General features: G+C 41.1%; 1 protein-coding gene across 1 annotated transcript in view; it reads left to right on the forward strand.

Annotated features, from left to right (window-relative positions):
* The window catches only part of EEA1 (early endosome antigen 1), a 1,728,461-nt gene that overhangs the window by 1,110,913 nt on the left and 600,174 nt on the right, over nt 1-17,374 (forward strand). The window contains exon 17 of the mRNA XM_044087190.1: nt 756-869. Coding sequence (XP_043943125.1) covers nt 756-869 — 114 coding nt within the window. The remainder of the gene's footprint in view (nt 1-755; nt 870-17,374) is intronic.

Here is a 17,374-nt window from a genome sequence, read left to right on the forward strand (position 1 = left end):
TAACCCCTATTTTTTTCAGTAGGAGACAAGCCTATACTGGCAATGTCTACCCTCCCATTAAAGGTGCAGAGTTGGCTGTTGAATCTTTACTTCTTCCCCAACCTGCATCTGTGAAGTTAGTTATACATGAATCGCCAGTAGAGCAGATTGACTTCTTGCACTTCCACTAGTTGACTAGCTCAACGTTGCTTAATACCATAACATAGTTTTTAAAACCTGAAGCTGGCAATTCCTAGCCAGTGTTGTAATGGCCATTGCTGTAGTTGGCATGCTTCTTAGATCTGTTACAGGAATGTGTTAGCTGTTGACACATGGGTAGTTTTCCACAGACGTACAGAGAGTTTATTACACAATATTATGTTTTGTACTTCCTGGCAGCCTCTTCATTTCCTCATTTTCCTCTTGGAAATAGAAGTGAATAGGTTGCTGTTTGTTAAGATACAATAGGTGATGGGGTTTACAATGTCAAGTTGGCATTATCATTTGCTGAGTGAAAGACTTCCTGTGGTTTGTGTAACCTAACATGCACTAGTTGTGCTTGCTTTGCCTGTGACTGTAGCTTATATCTGCTGTGACAGTTCTGTCAGTGCCGCACCTTGCAGTAACTCCTTAAGTGGCATAGTTGTTAATATTACCGAAAAAAAAAACTTGGGTGCAATTAAACAATGGTAGCCTGTTTAGTAAATTGCTAATGTATGCAAAGTATGTTTAATGACTATTTTTTGATCACTTAAGACATTTTAATTATTTTTCAGTTAAAGGCAAAGACAGACAAGTTATTGTCTACAGAAGCAGCCAAAGCTTCTCAAAGAGCAGATCTTCAGAATCATTTAGATACTGCCTTGAATAGTTTGCAAGATAAACAACAGGTATGGATCTTTAAATTCTTCTTGGTTTGGACTGCATACATTTTATACGTTGGCAATGTTGTTGAAGATTTTGGTTTCTTACATCACAAAAAAGCAGTAGCTTTGAGATCATTGTGCAACTTAATGGTGCACTTCTTCACAATGGATTTGTTACCCTACATCTCTATACCATAATGTAGTGGCCAGCTACTTGGAGCTATCTGTTTGCTAGCTTGCCTCTTTGGCCTCCTGAAAATAAGATTCCTCATGGTTTACGACTCTTACAGCTTTGTGGCAGTTGTCTCATCATGGGCTCCTTTAGCTTTTTGCAGCCTACTACAGAGAAAGGTGTGTGACCATCCACAATGAATGGGAAATAGTGTTGTTAAAAATAAATTGTTTTATGTGTCCATTTGTTTTTGTTTTCTTTTTGTTTGTCTTCTGTGATAGTTGCATTGCCTCGCATGTTTTATGTGTAGTGGTTTAAATTAATGTTGGCTGCTTCCGACTGGAGATTGTCTGAATCCACAACAGATTGCTACACTGCTTGCTCTTCAAGACAAGAGTGAACATTTTTTCTTTGATAGTGCAGTTCTATTCCCCCCAAAATACTTTTTTATTATGCCTTTTCTAAATGCAATAAATAAAGGGAATATGGAGAGAAGGGGTAGGAAACTATGTACCTTTAATATGCGTATTATAAAAAAATGTGTTATCTTTGTCATGATAGTTCAGTTTTCATATAGCTTAAAGAGTAAATTATATTTTTCTGGAAAAGATACCTTGTCAGTGGCGCAATAGATAGCACACTCACCATTGGTGCGGTAGACCAGAAGGCTGTGGAACTCTATTCCTTGATTGAATAGCAGACACTGCAGTGTGCCATTAGCGGGACGTTGCACTCCTGAATGTGTTGTCCTTGAGATGAGATTTTAAACTGAGGTCCTATCTGCTTGAGCTGGTGATAGTTCTGGTAAATGTAAAAGATCCCATGGCACTTACTGAAAAGAGTAATGGTCCTTTATTTAACACAACATAAAAAATACTTGCATATTTACAAAATTTACATATTTGCAGGCACATATAGACCCATTTGTATTTGTTACTGTTCATCATTTTTTTTCTTATAACGTTCTCATTGTTATTAGGTTCATAGGTTCATGCTAGGCTATCTGCCCTAGGGCATTTATAAGCCTAGCCAGAGTAGGTTTGGCTTTCGCCACCCATTTTAAATGAATTTTGCTATGCCCTTTTTCGAGGTTAGTATACTGTGCCTCTGTCTAACAGTGACACAGAAGTGATACCAGGGTAAACACGATCTCCCATCCACTCATCAAGATTCCTCTTGAAGAGAGTCAATGAGGGACTCTGCCTAACCTGGACTGGGATTTTATTCCAGAGTGAAGGGAGCCTCTGGGTTATGAATCTGTTCCTCCAGCATGTCCTATTTATTTCAGAGCTGAGGTTCAAGTTATTCTTCCATAATTAACTCTCACTTATTCCGCTTGTGCTAATTTCTTGCAATTTGTCTGCCAAAATCCATCTCTCATTAAACACAATTTAATTCCATCTTCCATTCCAAATGATCCATATTTCTTCTCTGCCCTTGTCACATATTCTTTTTTCTTATTCTTATAATATCCATACATATCTATATCTAAATTGTTTATCTCAAATTATCTGTGATATGACCCCAGCTATTATCATTAATGGTAATATATAATTATCGACTGTGGGATAAGTAAGGCCAGTCTCTAAACAAATGGGATAAGTTAATTTGAGCATAAAAGGGAAATTGTCTAGGCTTAAGATGGCCCACAAAGCCTATGAACGTATGTCGTTAATATTCTCAAAGAAATTTCTTCACACTGCTTTTTCAAGTTTCACCACTCTTACATTTCAAAGAAAAAAAACATGCTGTGTTGTTTCTTCTTCCTACAAAATACACACTCTTTCAACTTTCTTTTTAAGTGGCATATTCTCTTTACTGGTAACTTATTTATTACCAGTCTCCATAGTAAATCCTAACACACTGCTGTGTTGGTACACCACTTTTTTCCTTAGTTCAATCACTTCTTCTTGTAAATTTTCCCATTGATTTACATAGTATTGTTTCATCATGTTATATCACATCATTCTGTCTCTATCAATTTTTATTTTTCATACTAATATTTTTTCTTGAAGATTGTTCATTTCTTCATTTAGGTATTCTTTTCATCTTTTTCTTATACTCATCATCTACCAGATTTTTTGAACTGATCTTTAAATATTCTCACTTGTAAATTCTCATTCTCTTCCTTTACCCAGTTCAGTACTCTCTAGAAGTTTAAATAAGCAGAAACAACTGCATTAAGTACCCCAATCCCCCTTTATATTATCTTACATACAACACACTTATTTTCACTAAGTTTAATCTTGAGCTCCATATGAAAGAAAACTCCACTTGCACACTTTCTTTTTTATATTTTACTGGGATCATGTAAACATTTGACATATATGCTAGTTGTTATTACCAAATTCACCAGATAAACCTCTTTCCTGAATGCTAAACTATACAGTCTCCTTAGAAGACCTGTTTCTTTCATTTATTATATCAAACCCTCCCATTGCATCACAACTGCATTATTTTTCTCCGATTTTATTCCTTGCAGAGACACTTCATTCATTGAAAAATATACTCCCTTCAATTTTCTCCACATACCTGAACACTTACTTTTATCTTCATTCAGGGTCATTCCCATTTCCTTTAAACATCCATTCAGACAAACCCACACTTCCCTCATCCATATTTTGCATTCTTAGCAGCTACAAATGTATTGCTTCCATAAGTCAGAACTACTGGTATTACCATCTCCCTTTGTATCACATATCGAGCATCTTTCATTTTATAAGCTACTTCACTCACTGTAGCATTCATCACCAGTGCAAACAGTATTCCCCTCATGGAACATCCTTGCCTTATACTGCACTTTTCATGTATGTTTCTGTACTCAGCCACCCATTAACTAACACTCTCATTCTGTTACTCTTATATACACAGAATCCTGATTCTAACAACTATTCCATACTACTTCATAACATTCCACAAAGCATCTTGTCTTAATATATCAAATGCCTTGCAAATATCACCTACCATAAGGTGTTCATTATATTAATCACTGCTGCACTAGCCTTGTATCTTACATACAGTAGGTTAAAACAGCCAGCCAGCTTCCAAAGCTTCAGGGCACCTTCCATACACCCAAACTATCAGTCAGCTTGGCCTGAGCTGACTAAAACGACAGATGAAGGTGCCAAGCTCTTCAGAGCTTTCCTGATACCAAACAGTACACTCATCTGAGGCTTTCGATGATCAACGTTCAGCTTGTGCTGTTTCTTTGCTGAGCAGATAAATTCTCTTGGGAGAAAAAAACTTCCATTTAAAAAAAAATGTTTATTTAATAACACATTCATGTTCAGGAACGTTATTTTAAAGCTAGGAGTTTGTGTTTTTAATGGATTGTCACAAGAATGCCTTGTACTTTTAAATGACATCAATCTTTTTTCCTGTCAGTTTTTAAAGTTGTGGAAAGTAACTGAAAATCATTTTTTTTTCTATTGAGAAATTCTGTTTATTTTACTTTTGGGGGGGGGGGGCTGGCAAAGTGTTCTTAAAGTGCTTTCCACTGGTTTTTTTTCCTGTGGAAAAAAGTGACTTTTAAAGACTTGTAGTTTTTATTGGCATTTGTTGCTTGTCTTCCCTGGGAAAGAGGCACCATTTTTGGCTTGACCATGGAGCAAACTTAACGGATCCCATGGTTGGTCCTTCCAGCCAAAAAAAGCAAAAGTTAAGTAAACAGCCTTTACCACCACAGCAGGTTATTAATTTGCTTCAGCTACTGGTGGGTGGCTCTGCTGTGGGCATTTGTTGTACATCAGAGCACTCATCTTTTCCCCGTATCCTTCTGGTGTACCACCTATAGCTAGTTTGGACTGGGGATTAACCATATCCTCTGTGGCTGTTGGAGATCCTGTCAGCGGGCAAGAGAGCACTGTTGTCAGTCCCGGGAGATGGAAAATGGAAGGCTTCCCTGTTGTGTCAGAATGCTGTGCCCTTCCCTTGGGAAGCTGTTGCTGTCATTCGTACCGTGGTTGGCTCCATTTTTCCTGTCAAAAAGAGACAGAAAACTAAGCATATGTCTACTCCTCCTCAAATTTTCTTAGGAGTAGTTTACTGGGTCTGGCCCAGGGTTTAATTCAGGCTACTGATCCTTCTTGTAAACTAGTTTCTGATAAAAGAAAGAGGGATATTTCTTTTCTTGAAGAGATTCAAAATTCTGAATCTGAACAGAAAAATAAAGGGACAGACACTGTATTTTGTTCTCATATTTCTGATTCGGACTCTGAGGAGAGCTCAGTTTCTGATTCTCCCGGGGGGGGGGGGGTGTTCTTTCTCTGAGACTATTGCTAGAATGTGCCAATGTTGTCATGGGAAAACACTAAGGTTTCTCAGCCCCTCAGAAATGTCATTACAGAAGAAATTTCCAAAACCTGTACCCATTTCTCCAAGAAGGACTGACAGTCAAATACCTTATGTTAGAACCATGGACTAAACCTAAATTCCAAAAAAATGCATAATAGTATCCTTCAAGAAGTCATCCATCCCTGGTAACTGTCATATTGACAACATACCTCTAAGAGCAGACCAAGTAGTTAGGGACTTGGGGTGCAAATAGAGAGTAGTCTAGCCTTTGACCATCAAATGTCTGTATTATTGCATTGTTTAGCCTGTTTCAACAAAAAAATATATATATACTATCTTGTTTGCTCGTTTCCCACCTTTTCTAGCCAGTCCATATCCCAGGCCTTGCTTGTCTCAGGACTTTATTTTCTGTGCTCAGAGCTATCCAGACCTTGCTGTGGCAGAGAGAAGTCCTACTGCCCACCTGTGGGACTGGTGAGCATTGTACTGCCTATCTAATGCTAGATGAGTGGTTTCCAGCTCTGAAATTGTAATTTTATTAGCCTTTTTGGGCTGATTTATATCCCTTTCAACTTTCTGGCTTAAAAACGCGTGTATTTGCACATTTTTCACATTGTGCAGCACTACGAGGCTACAGTTAAACTATTCCAGGTGCCAGAAAATCTGCTTTTCAAATTTTCCCTTAAAACTAGCTGGTTTCTCAGTAGTAGCACTAAAATCTGAACCCCTGTGACTAGCAGTTGCTCTAGAACCTGCTGTAAAGCACTAGGAAGCCTGAACCTGATACAAGCACTCAGCTGTCCTTGTCAATAAGGAGAACTTAATCATAGGCACTAAACAGCCTACAATTGCAAAGTACCTTGCAAAGGTAGGGGAAAACTGCTCTTAAACCTTACAAAAAAGCACCTAAACAGGCATGTCCAAGGGTCAGCTTCCGGTGGTTTCTCCTGTCCACCTGGTGAATCTGGACATACTGGGACAATGCGGCAACTGCCTCATGTACACAGACAATCCTCTCCTCCTACCACCCAACACTACAACCTGCGAGAGATGCACTTACATAGCCAAACTGTAAGCAAAGCTCTCTCTGGTCAAGACTGTGTTAGACAGTCAAGAGGAGAAGGCTAACACCTGCATTACACCTCTAATAACTCATAGCCCTTCAAAACCCACACCATCAACTCCCACACATAGCAACACTAAACCCACATATATGGTGGTCCTTAACATTAACCTGCCCAAGCAACAAGGACCTCCGAAGCCGAAACACAAACAAACACCAGTCACAACCAAAGTGGCACATAGCTCACAACACCAGTATGCCACCCAACAACAGCCCCTAAGGCAAGACAATGTACCCAACACTTTAGTCATAGGTGACTCTATAGTCAGGCACACTGATGTCCCACTCACCAGGCTGAACAAGGAGAAAATTACAGTCAGCTGCCTGTCAGGTGCCAGGATCCGCCACATAACGCATGCATTCAAGTCACTCCACAATAAGTACAAATACGACTCTGTCATTGTCCATGCTGGAGTAAATGACTTGAGACGTACCTCCCTGGACTACATGAAAAGAGACATGGAAGAGCACTTGGATCATGTGACCCAGGCAGGTATGGCCCTAGCCCTGAGTAACATCCTGCCTTCGCCCAGAATGATACCACAGTATACGGACAAAATGATTGACTTCAACAATTGGCTAAGCTTCTGGTGACATTCAAAGGGGATCCAGTATTTGTCTGCCTGGGAAGACATGAGCGACAAACCACGATGCTTTGTCAGAGATGGTCTGCACCTGTCACCCCTGGGATTCAGGTTACTGGCTAAAGCTCTTGCCACCCCTATAGTACCTTTTTTAGGCAAGGTTCAAAGGATAAAACCACCACCGTAACAGATACAAGCATGCAAAATCTGAAGGTAATGCTACTCAATGCTAGAAGTCTAAACCTCAAAATGCACTCTCGAGGCACTCCTAAAAATGGAGAACATCGATATCTGTGCAGTGACTGAGACCTGGTTCAAGGCTCCAGAGAGCACCCCTGCAATACCAGGCTACAATTCTTACCACACTTTTCGGCCACAAAACCAAGACCGAAACACTAAAGGTGTTCATATTCACCAAAGATATTCACACCTCCAGGCTAGTTGCCCAACACAATGCATCTGAAATTCTCCAGGTGCAACTAACACACTAGGTAAGTCTGCAATCCAAATTGTAGCTTGCTACAGATCCCCAACCATACCCCAAGATTCTCACTACACCTTCCTAAACATACTGGAAAATATTAAGATACAACCAAACACCCTAATACTAGGTGATTTCAACTACCCTGCCATTAACTGGGAAAACTACTCGGGTACCAACTCCTTTTCCCAATGGTTCATGGAATTCATAAATTCCAACGCCCTGGATCAACTAATCCATTGTCCCACCAGGGGCTCCAATATCCTAGACCTGGTCATTGCCAACATGGGAGATAGATGCTCCACACCAGTGGTCACCCCCTCATTGGTCAGGTCTGACCATAAGCAAATCACCCTTGACATCCACATCCCACTCCCACTCCCCAGTAAAGAAACCTCCTTAAAAAACTTCTCCAAAGCCAACTTCATGCTACTGAAGTCAGAAGTGACAAACTTCACAACACCCATGCAGACAGGATCTGGAAGTTCGACTGCAGAATACTACACTAAGGCACTGTACGAGCACATTCACTCGTGCATGAATCGTGCCATCCCAAATAGAACCAAGATGCTCTTCTCCAAAAAAAGGAAGCCAATCTGGTGGTCCCTTGCTATAAACAAACTATATAACAGAAGGAAGAAACTGTTGCAGAAAAGAGGAAAATCCCAGGATGCAAAAAACTCCCTCACCAGCCTCAGTAAGAAGCTGAGATCCCTCATAAAATCCTCAAAAGCTAGTTAGAAAATAAAATTGCCAAAGATTCCAAAGACAACCACAAGGCATTCTATAGTTATGTCAAGAATCTAAATGGCAATGCTCAGATCTGCACTGAACTACAACAGAATGGCGTTAAATATACTGATCCCAAGGATATTGCCAATATCCTGGCAGATCGATTTAGTGCCAACTTCACTCCCCTCTCACCCCTAAAGGGCCCATCTCAATACCAAAAGATTGCCAAATTCCGATAATCACAGTCACACAGGTAGAAACAGCACTCCCCAAAGCTAAGAATACAGCATCCATGGGACCAGATGACATCCCAGGCTGTGTACTACATGAACTACAAAATGAACTGGCACCCCACCTAAGTGTCATGTTTAATCATAGCCTCACCTCAGGCTTCGTGCCCACTGAGTGGCGCACAGCTACAGTTATCCCGCTCCATAAGGGAGGATCCACCTTGGATCCCGGGAACTACCGTCCCATCAGTCTGACAAGCCTGATCTGCAAGGGCATGGAACACATTATCATGGAACTTGACATTGGCAACCTCCAGACACTGGACCCCACCCAGTTTGGGTTTGTGAAGGGCCGATATCTCCTGAATGATTGACTTCTTCGAATCGGTCTCCAGAGCTGTGGACGAGGGTAAGGAGGTCCACACAGCCTATCTGGACCTTGCCAAGGCCTTCGACACCATCCCCCACTCTGGAATCATAGATAAACTTACTAAGCTGGGCATAAATCCCTACGTCGCTCGATGGGATGCCAACTGGCTTACTGGCAGAACCCAGACTGTAAAAGTAACCGACTCCAAATACAGCTCCAGACAAGTGGAGTACCTCAGGGTTCAGTCCTGGGACCACTCTTGTTTGGCATCTACTTCTCTGAATTACAGGCCAACATTAAGGGACTCTGGCTAACAAAGTTTGCAGATGACTGCAAACTGGGAGCCATTATTGAATCCCCAAATGATGTGGATATTCTACAAAAGGACCTTACAGAAACAGATGCCTGGTGCCAGAGCCATGGGCTCAAGCTTAATGCCAATAAATGTATAGTCATCCCCTTTGGAAAAAAACACGTACCCATGAACTGCCACATAGGTGGCAGGACACTAAACATCGAAAGTGTGATGAGAGACTTAGAGACACAAGTGGACAGTGGTCTCACTTTCGATAACCACATCGCCACAACAGTCAGGAAATCCTTCTACGTGGCACACCTCATCACTAAGGGCTTTTCATCCAGAAAAAAGGAGGTCATTGTCCCACTGTACTCATCCCTCATTAGACCCATTATAGAGTATAATGCCCCATTTGGTATGTACCTCACAAGACATCTGCAACAGCTGGAAAGGCCACAGAAATACCTCACTAAAAGAATCACAGGCCTAAAGCAGATGCCATATGCTGACCGTCTAAAAAAACTCCAGCTATACTCTGTGACATATCGTCTACTCAGAGGTGATCTCTGCTTAACATACAAGGCCATGTCAAACCCTGAGCTGTTGGACATGCTCCACTTAAAGAAATCCCAATCCCTCAGGGCCACACGCTCCAGGGATCTAAACCTTATCATCACAATGAACAAAACATGCTGGAGGGATAGGTTCCTGACCCAGAGACTCCCCATACTCTGGAATAGACTGCCCATACATGTCAAGCAGAGCACCTCATTGGCCCTCTTCAAAAGGAACCTTGATGATTGGATGGGAGATAGGAAATTCACCCCGGGGATCATGTCAGTCACCCTGCTAGACAGGGGCCCAGGGAAGTAAATATTGTGGGAAAAAATTTCCAGGGAATTGTTATGGCTAGGCTTGCATAGGCCTTAGGGCCGATAGCCTAGTACCAACCTATGTCTGTACTGTTTAAGAAATAGTTTTATATTGTGCAGCTTATAAACAATGGTATGGCATCTAGGTCCAAGGAGTTAATTGTTCTACTGTATTCAGCATTCATCGACCTATCTTTGAGCACATTGCCCCCTTTGGTATGTAGCAAACCAGGCATATCCAACAACTGAAATGTACACAGAGGCTCTTCACTAAAAGAATACAGGGCATAAGTAACATGTCATATGCAGACCATCTCAAAGCCCTATTCCTGTGTTCTGTCTCCTACAGGCTGTTGAGGGGGAGATCTGTGCCTGGCATACAAAGCATTGTCAGACCTCACCGTGATGGACCTCCTCCCTATCCACAAACAAACAGAGCCAGAATTAGCCATTCTAAAGACTTTCAACCTTGCCTGCGACATAAATAGGACTTGCCGGGAAGACAGGTATGTATCCCACACAGGCTCCCCATCCATATGAAACAGCGTTCTTTCCTAACCCAATTCAAGTGCAACTTGGACAATTGGATGGGGAACAGGAAATTCATCCCTGGTTTACCACCTATGTCTCTAATGAAGACAAGCAGCCTGTAAATGGTTCCTCTCCCAAACTCCTGCTTCTAAATGTTTCATCTCCCAAGCCCCTGCTTATACTTATCAAGGGGTACTAGACCTTGCCAGCGATTTGGGAAGCATTCTTAGCCTTAAAAAGACCATAGTGGTCTTTAACCTAGTGCATTTATTGTCATATGCTGTCCCAAGGAGTGCTAGAATCAGTTCTTTCTCCCCAGGTGGGGAAGGATTTTTATTCAAGGATGTTCTTATGTGTCAAAGAAAGAAAATGCTTGAGACCAGTTCTGGATCTTTCTTTCTTAAACCTGTTTGTGGTAGTGATTTTTCTGAACTTAGGAATAAAGCAGAATAGCAGGTCAAGATGGACAAACAAAATCACTATATTTCCTTACAAAGGAAACACAGTAATGACCCACAGAAATTCTGGGCTGCAGTAAACATCATCATCCAGCCCAGAAAAGCCACTACACTACCACCAAACATCGAAGGTACAGACCTTGATATAGCCTCAAACTTCAATAACTATTTTACCTCTTCCATACTGAAACTCATAAATGATATATCACCCACAACCCAACCACAATCCCCAAAATGCCAAACTAACTCCACCCCTTTCTCACTCAAACCATTACCAACATCAACCATTCAAAAACTCTTAGTAAAACTCAAAACAAACCACTCAGCTGCCGATAGTCTACCAGCCAAATATCTCCAGATTGCATCCAAGGCCATTGCCTACCCCGTCTCCCTACTTATTAATAGATCTGTTTCTGTGTGCACCCTTCCATCCTTGTGGAAAACCTCATATATCATCCCCCTTCACAAGGATGTCCCCGCTACTGACCTCTTCAACTACTGTCCCATTGCGATCCTATCACCCCTATCAAAGATTCTAGAAAAATGTATCCACTACCAACTCCTTACCCACCTACTATCTAAAACCCAACACAGATTTAGACCATCCCATAGCACCACCACTTCCCTAATTACCTTCTCCAATACCATAAAGTCATACAGGAACCAAGGGAAACTGGTCTCTGCCACCTTCCTAGACTTATCCAATGTGGTTGGCACAGTTTCCCACAACAGACTCCTTGCTTGCCTCTCCAAACTCGACCTTGATAACCCCCCACCCTGCACTGGTTCAACAGTAACCTAAGCAACCACTCACAATCTGTCAAATGGGTCAACTCCCTATCCTTCCACTCCCCGTCACATGTGACATCCCCCAAGGCTCAATCCTACACCCCCTTCTGTTTAACATATTTACAAACAATCTGCACTCAGCAACCACTAAAGCCGATATTGTCCAGTATGCAGATGATACGACCCTAATCTGCTTGGCACCCAACATCCATCTTCTACAAAGTAAAGCCCAATAATCCTTCACTGAAGTAGAGAACTGGCTAAACGGTTACCAACCAAAAAAAACACAGTTAATGTTATTCCACGCAACTAAGCACAATGACCCTGTCTTCACCATTCTGTCAGCCAATAACACCCTCATCACCCCAGTACCAGAAGCTAAACTACTAGGTGTCACAATTGATCAACAACTTAAATACAATAAACAGATGTTCCAAACTATCTGTAAGGTCCATAAAAAGCTGTGATGCCTCTATCGCAGCAAACAGTTCCTAACCTTCAAGTCTAGAACTACCATAGCCAGAACTCATCTCTTATCAACATTACTTTATGCCTTTTCAGTTCTAACCAGCATTAATAAAACTGACCTGAACAAACTTTCCACATGCAACAACAAAATAGCTAGGTTCACCGTCAATGCTAAATCACACTCCCACCACTGCCAATCTCTACTTAAACTACACTGGTTAGAATTTACAAACTTACTACGCTACTACCAACTCATCATAGCTAATCAAATTTTATACCATCTTGAGAGAACCCCTGCCCTAGCTGGCATGTTAAATTTCCACAACTCCAACAGGGAACTACGATCCAGTAACAAATCCCTGATTTAAGTCATTCCATGCAAGAACAGCTCTGGAGAAGCCCTATTCTCCCATGAGGTCGCAAAAGTGTGGAGCACTCTCCCTCCTGACCTCAGGTTACAAAATCGCACAACCACATTTAAAGACCTCCTTAAATCACACCTTTGTGCTAACCCTCTTTGCAACTGCAATGACCCCCACCCCTGAATCCTCACCCCACTGTAGGCAGGTTACCCTCTGAAGCCTCTGATGCTTACTTTACACTGTCACCTATGTGCATATTTTATAAATATGAACCTACGTCTGAATACCTTGTGTGCACATGTTGTACTAGTACTGTAAGGTATGTGATCTCCTGACTGGTACTATGAGATTGTTTGGCATTTAACTGTTTTTTGCCTTGTATATGTTAGCATTCTACCATGTGTTATCCAGCTACTATTATTGCATTCAACTGTCACTCTTTAATAACCTATGTATTCACAATGTAACTTCTTGGAACTTTTCTCCCCAGGACTCCACTGAAAATGGACACCTGCTGTCCAGTCGGATTTATCCTGGCAAAACAAATGTTAAAATAAATAAATAGTGCCCAAATTCATAATGATATCACTTTAACTGTTACCACTTCTTCCTCTTTTAAGTTTCCTGGTAACACTAGGCTTAAAAGATGCATATAATCACATCCCTGTTTGTCAAGAGTTCAGACTTTAAGGTTTTGTATGTTTGGATTATGTTTTTAGTTTTGTGCTGTAACCTTTTTACTATCCACTGCACCAAGAGTATTCACAAAGTGTCTCCAGTTGTAGCTCATTGCAAGCTACAGGGTATCCCCTTTTTTCCCTATTTAGATGACTTGCTTATCTTTGCAGAGTCTTTTTCAAAGTGTCAAGTATCTGTCTCTTCAGTGAGAGATCTCTTACACAAGCTGAGATTCCAGGGAAACTTTCAAAAGTCTTTCTTGACTCCCTTTACACATGATTGTGTTGCTTGGATGTCAACTAGACATGTCAATTCAAAGAGCTTTTCTTCCACAAGAAAAAAAAGGTCTATATCTAGACATATTTATAATGTTTTCAACTCAAACATTGGTCACTGCAAGGGAATATGTCAGGATTTTGGGTCTCAAGGCTTCTATGATTCTCATGATATCCCTGGCAAGACTCCACATGAGCAAGATACAGTGATATCTGAAGTCTTAGTCAAGCACCACACATTTGTCTTTTGAAATTCCAGTGCTGCAGGTTTGTCAGAAGAGAAGGCATTTGGTAGAGACAGCAAATATCCTTAAATCCAGATCTCCCGTCTCTCCCCCTATTCCAAAGCAGTCAGTCACCACAAATGCCTTGGACTTTGTTTGGGGAACAATCTCAGTAGAGATAAATGTGCAGGATGTATGGGACACCAGGGAGAGATGCAAGCACATAAATATCAAACAGATGTTTGCCATGATCAAGTCACTTAACTCTCTGAATCATCTTTGGTCCCTGTGACATCTTCAAGTTACAGACAATAGCACAGTCATGTGTTATACCCACAAGCAGTGTGAACCAGGTCATACCCCTCTGCAGACTAAGCATGTAGCTTCACAGCAGAGTCTCATTTTACAAGCATCCTACATTCCGCCAGAGCAAAATTTGCAGCATACAAGCTGAGCAGTTCATGGGCAGACCCTCACGAATAGAAACTAGAAAAGGGCTTCTTCCAAGATTTAGTCTGTCTGTGGATAGTTCCTCAAACAGACCTCTTTGCCTCCTCTCTGAACAATCATCTGTCAAGATTCTGTTCCAGGACTCAATGCAAGAAGGCTTGGAAGACCGTTGCCTTTTGTTTTCCTTGGGCTAGAATGTTTCTCTATGCTTTTCTACCTGCTTCACTAGTACCAAGGGTACTTCTGAAAATTCAGAAGAAATCCCCTGAGATCATTGTGGCGACTCCCTTCTGGCCCAGGCAGCCATGGTTCTTCCTTCTTTTGAAATTGGCCAGGGGCAATTGCTGCAAGCTTCATCACAGACTGACTCTAGTCACATAAGAGCAGGAGTGTTTGATAGACCTCAACATCAGTCAACTTCAGTTGACTGCCTGGATGGTAGGGCCTTAATTTCATTTATGCACCTCTTTAATGAGGATGTGTAGCGGGTACTAGTCGAGTTAAGAAAGTCTGCTACTAGAAAATCATACATTAGTAAATGGAAATGGTTTTCTAGTTGGTGCCAACAACATAACCAGCATGCATTCGGGGCTAGTTGCTCTCTGGTTTTGCAGTGTTTGCGAGACTTAATATACTATGGCCTTTCTTATTGCTCTGTCAACTTATTCCTCTGTCAAGGTACATTTATTGGCCATTTCAACTTGTCTGCCCGTGGATCATCCTCTTTCAATACAGTATCATGTTGAAATGTTTTTGAAAGAGGTTTTGCACAAGAGGCCTCCCAAGTAAGCTGGTGTACCCTCCTTTGGATCTTAATTTTATGTTAGAGAAGCTAAACACTTGCTAGCTAACCTAGCTGACTTGAGGTTCTTAACATGGAAAACAGTTTTACTGGTTGTTCTAACTTCTGCAAGAATAATATCCAAGTTTAAGCTCTTCTGGCGAGCCAGCCCTGTCTCATTTTCCACAGGGCTAGGATTTCTTTGAGAACTAATCCTTCTTTTATGCATAAAGGGGTATCACACTTTAAGCCAGACTATCCATCTCCCCATTTTCTTTCCTGAATCCAAAAGTGAGGGATACTCAGTACCTTGGATGTCCACAGACAGTGCAGTTACTATCTTGACAGAACTGGATCTTTCAGAGCTTCAGATCAATTGTTCATTTCTTGTAAAGGGAAGAAGGGGCAGCCTTTGTCAAATTTCCAAATAGTTGCCTAAAGCTATTACTTTTTGTTATACTCAGTGTAACAAAACTGTTCCATCAGGGTCATGGCCCACTATACCAGTTCCTTGGCTTCATCTATGGCGTTTTGGAAATGGGTGGGTTCTGGAAGTATTCTAGAAGTAGCTAGGTCCTGTATATATATAGTTTTACAAAACACTACAAGTTTGATTCCTTCTCTAGGTCCAGATCAGGCTTTGCTAGGGCCATTATCCAGGGGCTGCTGGACTCTCTTCCTTCCACCTCCCAAATGTAGTAAGCTAGTGTAGTCTACCCATATAGTTAAGGCTACTGCAGTAATGATCAACATGATGAATATAGTACAGTTATATAAGTAAACTTAGCATAACAGTAGATGTTCGAATGATGACTGATGCAGTAGCAGCTCCCTCCCTCCATCCTCTTTTTTTAGTTTGTTTTCTTTTGTGTGCAAGGGAGTGAACATTTTTTTTGTCCTTAGCATTGTCCCTAGCATTATCCTTTCAGGGCTCAACCTCCCTCCCTCCCTTCCTCTCTCTCTCTCTGTTGGCAGGAAATCTATGAAGAGCTTGATGCTCAAACTTTTCTTTTATTCGGCTCAGCTTGAGCTGCCTGACAGTTTGTGTATGTGAAAGGTGCTCTAAAGCTTTGAAAGCTAGCAGTCTGTTATATCCTCCACAGGATATAACTCTTTAAGCTAAGACTACTTCAACAGTGAGCATTAGAACATCTACTGTTATCATAAGTTTACTTACACAACTGTGCTTTTCACATCTTCCCTTTTACTTACAATATCATCCACAATTTTTCTCACAATCAATAATTCTTGAACATCCCCTCCCTTTTATAACATAAATACTTTTATAATATCCCTCATCCTTCCTTCCATTCCCCACTGTATTACTCCTAAAAAACTTTATAATGGTTTACTGTCATTATGTCAATTCATAGGCAGTTGAGTAGGAATATCGTCGATGCACCTCTGCGAAAGTCGGAATGCCAAATTTCGGCATACCCAATACAAATACCAAACATCAAAACCCTACCACTCTGGACAGAGGAACAAGTTACCATTGATCCAGAAAGAGGCTAAGGTAGGACAGTTGGGAATGTCGGTGTTTGACTTTGTCATTTATGATGTAGGACATCACGCCGGTGGATTTGACCACCTGCGAGGTGACATAATGGCAGTAAGCTTGTTATAATCTGTGTTTACTGTGATGGGGCTCCAATTTTTATTTCATTCTTTTCATTTTTCTTCAGTATAAATTTTAATATCCCACTACACAGCTATTCATAATTAAACCCTTCGTTCATCCATTCATTCAGTACATTTACAAAATATTCTCTTTGCCAATTTATTAATTTTTTCTACATTCCATACCCTATACCATCTGGGCCTGATACTGAATCAACATTTACTTCCCTAAGTTGTTGTTGTGTCTTTCGGTTTATCCCAGTTAGCGGTCGCTACAATGGAACTCCGGTCCGCGAATGTTTGGTAGTGGATTTTTACATGCCGAGTTACCAGCCCTGACGCACAACCTTCAACGAAGGCCCGCCCATTCACGCATGCCTCCACACAGAAGAAGCTCTAACTGAGAACGCGACAACGTCTTGCTGTGTTTACTTCCCTAAGTAATTCAACCAGTTCACTAACGGTAACTTTTTTCAAATTCTTCCTTCCATAACTCATTCTGGAAATTTTCCATTCTCTCTTATTTTCCATCCATATATTCTTATACATGTTTTCCACATGCTGTATTGCAGTACTGATAATTTGTTCTTGTATTATTTTTACCTCTCCTTTTATGTTTTTCATGTCTCTCATTATACTAATACCCTCCTTTATTATTTTACTCAGATATGCGGATACATACTTCTTCACCATTGTAAATAATATCTCTGCCAAAGTAGTAATGCCTTGTATAAAAGA

Source organism: Protopterus annectens, chromosome 11.part0 (assembly GCF_019279795.1).
Source record: "Protopterus annectens isolate FY-2018-M chromosome 11.part0, PAN1.0, whole genome shotgun sequence".
Lineage (NCBI taxonomy): Eukaryota > Metazoa > Chordata > Ceratodontiformes > Protopteridae > Protopterus > Protopterus annectens.